At 39.1% G+C, this 13,385-nt stretch overlaps 1 protein-coding gene across 6 annotated transcripts in view; it reads left to right on the top strand.

Moving 5' to 3' along the window:
* Window positions 1-13,385, top strand: part of PAX2 (paired box 2) — an 85,349-nt gene that overhangs the window by 20,648 nt on the left and 51,316 nt on the right. For all 6 annotated transcript variants that reach the window (XM_063961417.1, XM_063961413.1, XM_063961415.1 and 3 more), the window contains exons 4-5: window positions 1,210-1,295; window positions 3,160-3,279. In XM_063961417.1, coding sequence (XP_063817487.1) covers window positions 1,210-1,295; window positions 3,160-3,279 — 206 coding nt within the window. The remainder of the gene's footprint in view (window positions 1-1,209; window positions 1,296-3,159; window positions 3,280-13,385) is intronic.

Here is a 13,385-nt window from a genome sequence, read left to right as displayed (position 1 = left end):
TCAATCTGAAGAAGTGGGTGTAGTTTACATTTCAGAAATGAGGTAGGTAAGAGGAACACATGAAACCAAAGGATTGATTTAGCTATTTATCCAGGTGTTTTTTTATTGGTGTTGAAGCCTTGGTCTCAAAAGTCCGAATGTGCATTGTAAAGGCAATTCACAAGTAGAACGTATGGAGCATTGTCTTAAAGCTTTGCCTACCATAGCCATTGAGGTGTACATGATTGTGTGTATGTGCTAAGACAAGCCATGGATCATTAACCAAACATTCACAGCAAACAGAAAAAATACTGTAAATTCTATGTATATAGGATGACAAATTGCATGCAAAAGAGAATCACTAGAAGGGCGGAAAGCTTAATAAACACAGACACATACACACACACATATTTATGTAACACACACACACACACACACACATATTTATGTAACACACACACACACACACACACACACACACATATTTATGTAACACACACACATATATTTATAACACACACACACACACACACACACACACACACATATACACACACACACACATTATATGTGCATTATAGAGAAGGATGGTACAATCACTAAATCTTTCCTGGCTTACTTCCATGAATTTGCAACTGGCATCAGTAGGAGTTCCCATATTTTACACACATAGCATTGGAACATTTGTCAGTTTGATATCATTGATATAACTTTCAAAAACACATCATGAATGGATATGATTGTGTTGTCTTTGTCTTTGTTTACAAAGCAGAACACATTCTAGATACGTTGATAGGAAGCACTTCTTTTTGCTTCTGAAGTTCCCATAGTGCTTACTATTCTGTCTCCTTTTATTCTTCTAAACTTCTATATACTATATGTACAGTTAGCAAAATACTACTTGATATAATGTTCACAGCTTGTCTATGAAAGCTTGTTATGGCTTAGTATTGCCAAACTTAATCTGCTCAAGCTGTAATCATGTCCCAAGTCATTAGTAATGTTTTAAAGAGCAACTCTTGTCATTGGTATTCATTCTCAAAAAAGAAATGGTGAACATAAAACCTGGCTTTATAACCTGTTCAATACATTTGGTGTGCTAATTTGTGCATCCATAGATGAGACCTTTCACTTGTATGCTTCCAATGGTGTATGGCGTATGTGTTTTGTTTTGAAATCAATTGCCTTGAAGAAAACATAATAAAACCTTGTTTGTTTTCTCTGCTCTAGAATTATCAGAACTAAGGTGCAACAGCCATTTCACCCAACACCAGATGGATCCGGAACGCCAATTAGCGCACAGGGACACACTATCGGTAATTCAATCACAATATCTGTTTAATTTTTCTAACCGTTATGATTTATTCATTTCATTTTGACTATTATGTTGTTAAAATGTGTGATATGTCAGTATTACTTTAAAAAATACACTGAAATGTAATGGATTCATTATAGACTGCATATAACTGAGGATTTGTGCTGACATTTAGACCAAGGTCATTTTTGTTACTTCTCATGTCTTGGTTTTAGGTGCAAAAGCTAATGGTTGGCTTAGCAAGTGTTTCTTTGTGATTGCACATAGGTAGCAATTTGTATTCACACATTATAGAAACTCAGGATGAAGTCATCAGTCCTTTCTTTGAATAGTCCAGTGAAAACATCCCCTGTGACTCTTGTGATCAGTGACTGGTGATCAAGTTTGAGAGAGGGCAAGAGGTTATGGTTAAACTAGAAATGAGTAACTGTTAGTTGCAGCTTTAATCCACTATGATAATGAGGGTGACATCATGTTAGCAATTCACAAGAGTAAAGTATTGTTAACTGGACATTGTACTTTCTGCAGACAGTACAGAAATGATGCAATTTCTTGGTGTTTAAAGAAACAAACAAAAAGCTTAAAATTCAAATTTTTTCTCTTAGACTTATTGGGCGGTATTCAAATGATATATCACACCCAATCTCCTTTCTAAAATGATCCCCGTTATTGCGCATATTGCGCCCATAGTAATCAGGTTTAGCCATGTAAAGGATTGGGTGCCTCGCTACTCTGGGGGGTAGCAAGCTGAAATAATGATACCACACCCGCGAGGGCAGAAACATAACGGTGTGGAAAGGGGTGAAAAGAATTGAATACCGCCCATTGTGTAAACTCGATATTTCCATTCCAATAAATTATTTTATCAGACACACTAAACTAAATCTTTAAAGAAGTAATAAGATTGGCCCACACAATATTGTGTATACATGAATTGGTCATGTACATGAATGCAAAATGGCATAACATGTAGGTCTGAGCTACATCTTTACGTGTCTTTTGGTGTATTAAAAAATATCCTATGGGAATTACAGAATGTTTATTAGACCTCTTAAATAAATGAAGGAAGACCTGTAAAATAAAAGTTGTATTAATTACCATAACTACTCTGATCTAAGCTTTCTTAACATAATTTAAAAAATCTGATATGACTTTTTTATTTTCTCTTTGTAGATCACGTTTATTGATAAACAAATACTTACACGTATTGTATGTGTATCTTAGATGCTATGTCCCACCCATACAATAACATCATTATGATATCCTGATACATTTTTATGAACATTTATTTTATATAGCGCCAGCATATTACATAGCGCTTCACCTACACACAGTGGAAGCATATATTTGTGAACAACAAATTATCACAATTATGCAGCATATAAATTCACTAGGAACCAGTGACATAACTTAGGCACTACTGAAGGCAGCCATTTTTGGGGCTTATGTCAGGTGTGTTGTCTTTTTGCGCTATCCAAGTCAGCAAGTTTTCGGCCCAATCCCCTCTCTCCACATCCACCAATAAAGAGTTGCTCAGTACATGAGTGAGCTAACACAATGAGTGGTTATGCAGACTGAGACGAGGTCCTCCTCTCACCTGCTGGGAGAAACAGCGCAGTCTCATCCTTTATACATGGGGTCTTTCACACCTCAGTGATCTCACTGGTTCTCAGTGATCAGATAGGCTACACTCCTATCCACATGGGATCAGCCCACAAAATGGCTGCTGCCAAAATGTAGGCAATGGGTACACTTTAAAAAAATGATTGTTACTCTAGCAAATTTAGACACACTCAGGGTCATAAGGAAAGACCAACAGGAGCTGTCTCCTCACAGGCTTATATCTCCTTTCTCATTTTATTCAGTTCCCAGTACAGCATCTCCTCCTGTATCCAGCGCCTCCAATGATCCCGTAGGCTCTTATTCCATAAATGGGATCCTGGGTATACCTCGTTCAAATGGTGAAAAAAGGAAACGCGATGAAGGTAGGGAAAAAGAGAGAGCTTTATTCTGTATCTCTTGCAAATAGGGTCTGATTTCAAACCCATGCATACCAGCTGCTCTTATACCAGATCAGTTGTAGCCTCTATACACCACCCTTCTGCTCCTAAAGCTCTAATTCCTCAGTCTCTTATGTCATGGAGATGGAATGGTTACATGTCACATTTATAGTTTATTTACCAGTATTATAAACATAACCAGATACACCTTACACACCATACTTCATCATACAGAATCAAAGGACTGCAATGCCCAAAGCACTCATGCAGAACAATTCAGACATGTTTTCCCTTTCCAGGGTGAAGTATAATCATGATACAAACTTCCCACTTCAGAGATTACTAATCTATCCTTCCATATTCCTTTCTGCCATCTATTTACTATGCCCTTGCATTCTGTTATCCTGTAAGTGAAGTTATCACAGAAGAGATTTATGGATTTACTCTCATCTGTGTATTATATGTGTTATGGTTGGTACATATTAGATATTTGTATAGAGATTGTTTTCACTTTATTCTAGTAGTAGTGGTAATTGTACCTTACTGTTTTAAACCTTGAGCTGCGAGACATATTGGGGGGCCTCTGTAACAGACCAATGAAGTGTGTACTACATTTTTGAGCATGGTTGTAGTTTGTTTCAATTATAAACACCCATTACAACAATATATTTGCTTATATTTTCCTGCCTTGTGACATACTTTTAACCTCACACAGTGAATGGGCTTGTGAAACGCCAAGTGTCAGCACTGCTTACCTGCCTCTATAATCTACCCTCATCTTCATTAAACAACTAGCTAATGCCAGCCTTATAACTGCTTGCTTATAACTGCCCACTGATAGTGGGAATAAAGTACTCATGGGAGAAATGGGCCAAATGTGCCCTGCGTTATTCATCTGAAGATCTGAAGGTGTAACTAAAGGTGGGTACACACTGGTAGATATATCTGCCAATCAATTGATGAACAGATATATCTATGGACGGATCGGGCAGTGTGTTGAGCATACACACTGCCCGCCATCAGGGACTGACGTCATGAAATGGGCGTGCGTGTACTCACGCCTGCCCAGCTCAGCTGTCAATCACCGCCGGCCGCCGCAGCATGTGTAAACACAACGACGCAACAATATATAGTTAGATATATTGTCCGTCGACTGTGCTGCAGGGCCGACGCGATACGTCTGTGAACGACGGAGTTCACAGACGTATCGGCCGTGCACACTGGCCGACGGACCTGCGATATATCGGCCGTTCAAGAGAATGGCCGATGTATCGGCCAGTGTGTACCCACCTTAACACTCAGGGTTACTCTGTGTGTGCGGGTTTCAGAGAGAAGGCTGGCCTATCCTCTGCCTCCACTGTGCTCTTGTGTAGGGAACTGTTCATACACACATGGGCTTTCAGATCCAGAACAGAAAACCCAAATGCAACGTCAGAGCACATGCACCATATATTTGATATGTTCAGCTCTTGTTTCTGAACATAACCACTGGGAATGTCTACATTTAACATGCAACCTTCTGTTTTGTTGACATTCTGAACATTGATTTTTTATAATGCACCCCTTAAAAATGTATAATCAAAGTAAATCATGTCCCTGACCTGAGACTTATGGGCCCTACACACTGGCCGACATCATTGCACGATATGAACGATCTCGTTCATTAATGAACGAGATAACATTCATATCGTGCAGTGTGGAGGCACCAGCGATGAACGATGCGCGGCCCCGCGCTCGTTCATCGCTGGTGCCCCGTCGGCTCTGCATGCAGGCCTATATGGACGATCTCATCCATATTTGCTTGCAGTTCTATGGAGCCGTGTGACGGGGGAGTGAAGTAACTTCACTCCCCCCGTCACTGCCCCCCCCCTGCCGGGTCGCCCATCGGCCGTATCCACCGTCGGGCAGCTCGGCGGCAGATCTGCCAATGTGTAGGGCGGATTAAGGGGGGTATTCAATTGTTTGATAAGTCAGTTGGGTGTCTGTTTTTTCCTATATAATAGACAGGAAAAAACAGACACCCAACCAACTTTTCAAACAATTGAATTCCACCCTAAGAGGTCTATAGAACCTAAAAACCACTTTCATGATGTTTTATCATTTTAGCTCTACTTTACATCTTTGTACAATAAACAATTCAGAGTATATAAAGGAGAGGACAGGTACTCTGGATTACAGTGTGATTCATATAGAAGGTACATTAGTTGACACATACAAACATTTTGGCCCGTTCAGTGTGGGCAGAAACTGGGGGCACACATGGAGTGGCACATGCCACCTACAGTCACATGATGTCTGATAATGATCCTATCTATTTCAATGTAATCATTGTCAGGCATCAGGGTCATTTCCAGGTCGCCAATGCTGCAATATTGGGCCATCTGTCAGATATCAGCTGTAATATATCAACGTGGATGACCAGTATTGGGTTTAACAGGATACATTGGGAGGGAGAAGTGACACAGCACCACCTATACATATATATGCTATATGTGCCTTGCTGAGCTGACTGCTTGCAGCACTGATGAAGCCCCATTCATTTTTGGCCCCTTAGCTTTAAAAGCGAGAGTGCCCCCTTTACCAGCCCTTGCCTGATTTGGAACACTATATAAATCATGGGATTGGAACTCAAATAAAATAAAGTGAGGGTCACTGACTATTACGTATTCATGGACAAGACTGCTGGCTAAAAATATATAAATCTACCTAAATATAGATGTGCAGTTGCTAGTCCACTTGCTGTATGGCTATCCTATATAAGGTGAATAGCCCTCCTCTACTCTGTCATCTTTGTTGCTGCTTTCATTACACAGTAGCAGTGGCACGGATGATTAAGAAGAGTGGAGATAATTATGTGTCAGGATGATGTAGCCAAACTCTCTGGTTGGGTGAAGGCAGCAGAGTGATTCACAGCATCAGCGCTGTGCTGGAGAGAGGAAAAGAGAGAGGCCTGAACACTTCTATTTTCCCTTGTTTATTGAAAGAGTTAAGGGAAATCAGCCAAGTAATTCTCCTTTGCACATTTTCCCGGATTCCACTGTTAAGGAGAAACAAGCACAGGGAGGTATCTTAAACAAACGACATTTAATCACATTCTAGAAGGAAATGATTATTCAACAGCGACCAGGTTAAAATGAGAATTTGGTGGCACACTCCGGCTAGGTCGTTTAACAAATGTATTATTATTTTCATTATTTTTCAGTTTTAATGCCTTATTCTTGGATTTACAACCAGCCCAGTCTACTGTTGTGGTTATTATAATGGACTGAAGTAGCATCTTTTCAGCCGCTCATTTTCCCCTTTATAGATATGTTATATTTGTGCTGTGTTGGCAGGTTATACATAGCTGTGCTATGAGGTTTGCTTTATTGTTTCGCCTTGTGGCTTTCAATCTTTATGCTGCACCTAGTAGTAAAAATACCTTTGAGTCGCATAGTCCCTGTTTAATCCCTAGATGTTCCTAATTCCGATAAAATTGCACAGCATGGTTTTCAAACAGAACAAACGTCAGTATCCATTCTATTGGATTTGCTGGTGCAGAAAAGCAACAGGGATCCAAATGATAAGCCTGGACTTTTAGATGTCCAAATTAGTTTACTCAAGCGATGGCAACTTCAGTTCTGAATCTGATTTGTTTTTTTCTGGGTGCAGCAAGGTCAACTGCATGCAAAGTTCTATACAGGTCTACTGTAAATACTACACAAAATAAAGCTCCTAATAGTAATACGTAGAGATAAATCCTTCTGGAACCAGTGAAGAGGATTCAGAGATAGCTATATAAAAGACCTGTAAGAGGACAAATGAGGATGCAGGTTGTTGGGAGTGCGGCATGCTATATCTGTGATCAAGACACATATTTAATACACTACTGGAACTTTTGCTATTTGACGCACAGTAACCACAACATTTTGCCATCTTTGTCATTGGCATTATGCTCTGCTAAGTATGGCTACATTCCTAGGCATCTGGCATCATCAGTCTATTTTTCTGGCAGTCTCAGTATATGTCTCCTTGGCACATTTTTTCGATATCTGGCATAAACATTCTCTATCCCTGTGGATCTTAAAAGTTGGTTACTTTGTCGCTTCAGGCCCCCTGATGGATTCGTGGTTCTGGCACCATAGCTGTTCCTTCCTGGTGCTTCTTTATTCTGTCTCTTTCATTTTCCCTCATTATACTTTTGGAAACGTTGTAGGCTGGTTGCCTTTTCAAGAGCAGCCTCACACGAGATCTGGTTCCCATTTGGAAATATTATATTTTAATGTTGACTTGGAAATAGTAAAGCAAATTAGAGTATATTTGAGTTCTCAGCTTGCAAGTCTGACTTGACTACATGTCCTCACGGACATTTTAAAACAGAATGTTATGTAAGATAGTCAACCTCACTCCCCAGTGTCAGATCTTTAGTGAGTTCAATAAGTCTCTGTAGTCATAAGAAATACATATATTTATCTATAGAAAGATTGAAGTATTTGTCCTTGTAATTATAGCCACTTATTTTCCATCCATTTTATTTTAATCTATATTTATATTTTTAGAATAATATTTAAAGGTATTATAAACTTATTTCTTTTATTTTATTTATTCATGTATTATTATTTTGTTTTTAATAAAATGTTGACAAATAGAGCTGGGATTTATAGTTTTCAAAGTAGGGAAACAATAAAGTTATTCTGCGTTGGAAAAAACAATTACAATATCACAAATTCATGCCTTTTGGCTCTAGGTTAGTAAAACAATATTGCCAGCGGGATAGCAATTAAAATATGTAATCATAGGTACAGAGACACAATGTTCCAAATACAGTCACACAACTCATTATAGGCCTACTAAGGCCAGTGTGCCTTTGTAAGATGGTAAACCTTCTTCAGCAAGGAGCTAGTTAATTATAACAGACTGGATGAATCATTAAACAGATTTTAAAAGTATATATGCACTGTCAGCCAATTGCAGACAACAATGATGGCGTGTGTGGATTGATGATACAGTATGTTCTCATTCCAGTGCTTTCTAACAGACTACCAAACTTACAGAGGAAGCAGTGAGAGTAATTTGAAAACCTGTGAAATGTGTTCTCAATAATAGAAGTTCTGAACCCCTAGTGCTACAAAAAGAACAATTATTTACACACAATTTAGCACATACTTACTCTCATATGTCTAAATGTTTATCTCTCAGTATTTATGCCTGTGACACTTGCAGCAGCTGTCTGTCCCTCTGGCATTCTCACTGTCCGTCTGTCTCCCTGGCACTGGCACAATCTCTATGCCACCCTCTTGTCTGACTAGATAGTCTCTGAGTGTTTCATTTAACCCTTCACTGTCAGGGGAACTAGAGTGTGCAGCTCGTTGCCTCACTCTCCTCTGGTAACAATCTGATAGATGCCAAGCAGACAACTGTTGTACGTGGACATTTAAAAAATAGGTGGTTCAAGTGATACAATTTAATAATGTCAGGTAATAAGATACAGTTGTATACTTCTCAAGGAAGTGCTAATCTTTCAACACAGATACCAACTGCCAATTTTATAAAAAGGGACAGAATGCTCTGCTCCTGGACTTTTCTCTTCATTTATGATTGACAACAACTGTTTTGAACAGGTTAATGCATAAGAAAGGAGTTTCAGCACAGGTGATGACAATGTTAAATTAAGAGGAAAGTCCAGGAGCAGAGCATTCTGTCCCTCATGGAGAGGGTCATGTTGGGAGGTATGTATGTATGTATGTATGTATGTATATATATATATATATATATATATATATATATACATGCATGGGTCGCACTCTCATCAGATCAATGATCAACGGCTGGGGTGTCACTTGGGAAATCCAGAAAAGAAGTCCATATATAGAGAATGAGAAAGTGCACTCACCAGAAAATAAATATATAAGAGAAATTTTATTCCTCACATGAACAGCATGGTTGGTGATCTCAACGCTTCGGTCCACTCCGGACCTTCATCAGGATAAGCACAGCATCATCCGTTACAACATATTGGAGCATTCCATGGCAGACCAACATCTGTTGGTCTGCCATGGAATGTTACAATATGTTGTAACGGATGATGCTGCGCTTATCCTGATGAAGGTCCGGAGTGGACCGAAACGTTGAGATCACCAACCATGCTGTTCATGTGAGGAATAAAATTTCTCATATATATTTATGTTCTGGTGAGTGCTCTTTCTGATTCTCTCTCTCTCTCTCTCTCTCTCTCTCTCTCTCTATATATATATATATATATATATATATATATATATATAGATGTAGATATGGATATATATAGATATTTATACATATATATCTATCTATACTACTGTGAATGGTCTCTTGTATATAAACGTGTAGTGTACTGAGCATCTTTGAACACATTGTCATCATTTTTGATCATTAATCCTTAAAAATATAGCCTTGATTCTGCACCTCTATAGTCAGTGTATGGCAGTGTTTCCCAACCTGGGTCTTCAGGGCACACCAACTGTGCAGATTTTAGTGATAGCCAAGCTTCAGCACAGATGGTTCAATCAAAATAACTGAGTTACTATTAAGTTACCTAAGCTCAAGTATGGCTGTTCTTAAACCTGGACTATTACTGTGTCTTGATGGTATGGTTCGGAACCCCTGATGGAGGGTATGCATTGGGACAACCTACATTCAGAACTTACATTCTAAAAAGAAATAAAGACTCTAATATGTATTTTAATTATTAATTATATTATTATCCTAGTATTATTAGTCTTATGTAGGTAGATATTCTCTAGGAAGACACACGTGTATTAAAGATAAGGCACAGAGGCAGATCTGGTATGTGATTGCAGTCATTTATCCCAACTTATGCCATCTCTTTTCACTTCTGCATTATCACTTTATAGTCGTAAAAGTGAAAATTAATGCGTAAGGTCATTTTCTGAAAATAACTAAATAAAAAAGGAGATGGTAAAAGGTACCTTGATACTCAGAGATAAAACAGGAAACTGCTTACCATGTCTGTGCCCTAGAAGTGATACATTTGCTGCGTGGTAGTGTTACTGACAGTCACTGTCATTATATGCAATATGGCGTAAGTATCTATAGGTTTAGGGGTCTATTTTTACTAGTCCTTGGATGGAGATAAAGTGGACGAAGATAAAGTACCAGCCAATCAGCTCCTAACTGCTGTGTTACAGCTCGGGTTTGAAAAATGACAGTTGTGAGCTGATTGGCCAGTACTTTATCTCTGTTCACTTTATCTCCATCCAAGGCTTAATAAATAGACCCCTTAGTTTGGTAACAATGGAAAAGTTAGTGGTTCTTCTTAAAAGCTAGCACTTATATATTATCTCTGTGTGGATAGAGGGATGGGGAATGGTGCAGCTATGTGTATGGCAGAGAGAGGAGGGGTAAGAATAAGTGTGGTATCTTGTCACTGCTTCTTCGGCAGGCCAGCCAGAGTGTCGTCGTCTTAGGTGACATTTGAATTTACAATTCCGCTGAGAAAAGCTATTAATTCACAAATTAACATTTTTCCCTCTCTCTCTCCCTCTGTCTCACACTCTCCTTCTCTCATTCTCCCCCTGTATATCTCATGGATGTGCAAGCAATTGAAAAGACAAAGGAAATCGCCTTAAGGAAGTGGCTTTACTGCTAGTCTGTCTGTGCAGAGATTGCTACCACTGCTTCTAGATATATAAACCAATTACCTGAACAGCTTTGTGCATGGCAGTCTGCTATTACCTCCCAGTGTAGGCTGGGGAACTACTGCCATATAAAAATACCAGGCTGTATCTAGGTAAATGAACCAATATCACCCTATGTACAGTTACAGTTCATTATATTATATTCTTCTGGTTTCTGCACAGTTAACCTGTTGGCTCGGTTACATCAGATTTGCCCATAATTAAAAATATTCCAATCTCGGTTTAAGCTGTTGCTGCGACTGGAGTTGGTGAAATATCTTTAATATGACTAGTCTTTAAAGTTCAACCTACAGAACAGTGGCCCATGGACCCAATGCTCATAATGAATCATTTCATTGTTAAAGCATATTGGTGTGGAGTGTGGACTGGTACAGTGAATGGCTCTTTGTTTAAGAACAGTTTTGTGGTTTCTAGGAAATCTGCATATAACAGAACAACATTAATTGCATGATGTAAAATATAGACAGTCTTATCGACAATATTAGTGTTATTGATTACCATGCCACCTACTACAGTACAACCAGAAATAATATGTTAAGTGTGGAAGGAAAGGAAAAAAATCCCAAAGTAAAATGTAGTAAAAGTTTTCACAGACCAGTTGGAATTCCCATGCCAAGGCTGAAAACAGCTTGCCCAACAGAAAGCATGATTAAGGTTTCGAAGCTTCCTTTAAGGAAATGTGGGTATGGGCAATTAAATTGCTCCTTTTAAACAATGCATCTAGAACCACTGACTAAGACGCCAGCTCCGTCAGATAGTAAGAGTTAAATGGGTTTCACTGAGTGCACATGTTCTAAAAAGGTGCAAAAGAGTGTTTTGGATGCATGGGTCTTCATGAGGAAGGGCTTGCTGACAAAGGCAAGGGTCTTCTCTTTATTCTTCACCAGTGGCTCTTTCTTTGGCCCCTCAAAGGACTTAACCACTGAAGGCATCAGGAAGTGTGTACTACTAAGGAACACACACCGTCTAAATTGTTTTCCATGTCCAGACAAAAGACCAGGGTAAAGATAAAATGGATTTATGCTGAAAGAGCAGAAGACTGAACGACACTGCCTCACCTCCACTTAAACCTAAAAGATAGATCTAGACTTGACTTTAGCACAAAAAAGCTGAGAAGTGATCTCTGAGCCATTTATTCAACTCAAAAAAACTTTATACTTCATAGTGCTTAGATACATTTAGTTTAATGGATAAATGCAGCCTAGAACTCTATAGACTCCTCCCATTTATGTGACATTAAAATTAATGGATATTTTACCCTTATTTTATATGGTCCCTTATACATTTGATATGCATCTCAAAGAGTAACGCTATTATGGGGAATTTAAGGTAAGAGACACTTGTACCTACATGTCCCAAGTTAGTTAACACTGAGCTCTTACTGTAGTTAGACATGTATAAATGAAATAAGCAGTAGTGTGTGCTTGTTAAAGCTTTATGCTGTTCTGTGTACAGTGCTTTTCTGAACTCTATATCGTAACAACATTGTTATACCTGGCTAAGAGATGTGCATTAGATACTTGATTAACACTTGATAAAACTTTCATGGTCTAGATGCAACTTTTCAGAAGCTTTGTAAACAGAACCCATGGGATCAGCAAGTTTCCTTTGGCCTTGTCAAGGCCTAGTCATTAGACAGGAGTCTCACTTACTAAAAGGAAATCTGTCCCGTTCCCAGGATCGCCGGCATCACAGACTTATCACTCATCAAAGCCCAAAATTATTATCCCCCCCACCTGCAAGTCTTACTTATTTTGGTTCATTGTGCTTCTAAGAACGGTTGCAGTTCAAGTAAACAGAACAGAGAGCACTAAGCAAACTCTGGACTCTAACATTAATAAAATGCTTCAAATTGCAGCCTGTTTATCCTGTTTGTTGTTGCTTACAGGAAGGTACACACCAGGTTAGACAGAGAGGCCTGTATTGTCTTATGATTACTGGTAATAAAAACTCACCTGCTATTTAGATGAGGGGTGGAGGGGGCCATGAGACCCTCCCACATTCCTGAATATGCTGTTGAAGTTTAGAGATCCCCTGACTTAGGTGAGTTATCTTCCCATCCCACACACTGGAAGAGATGGATAAAAATCACCAAAGGAATCAGCAGGCGGTGCCAGTAACTCAAACCGCTCTGACCGTTCGGTGAACCTAATCCTGGTGACCTTGACAGCACTGCAAGGCAGCCTCAGAAATCCCAACCTTTTCAGAGATGTAGACTGGCTGTGGCTCGTGTTCCCTCTTGAAGTGAGCACTACAGGAGACGCAGAACCAGTTTGTAGTTTTCCATTCTTGCACACAAACTGCACCCCATATGAATGCATCTATATTTCTTCTACTTTTCTATATACAATAGTAAACCTAGAAAAACATCTGTTCTAGAGGCAACATTACTGGAACAAACATGGTGCAGAGACAAGT

The sequence above is a fragment of the Pseudophryne corroboree genome, chromosome 3 (genome assembly GCF_028390025.1).
Source record: "Pseudophryne corroboree isolate aPseCor3 chromosome 3, aPseCor3.hap2, whole genome shotgun sequence".
Taxonomy (NCBI): Eukaryota; Metazoa; Chordata; class Amphibia; order Anura; family Myobatrachidae; genus Pseudophryne; species Pseudophryne corroboree.
The sequence above is the reverse complement of the archived record's forward strand: the minus strand, read 5'-3'. Positions and strand labels throughout refer to the sequence as shown.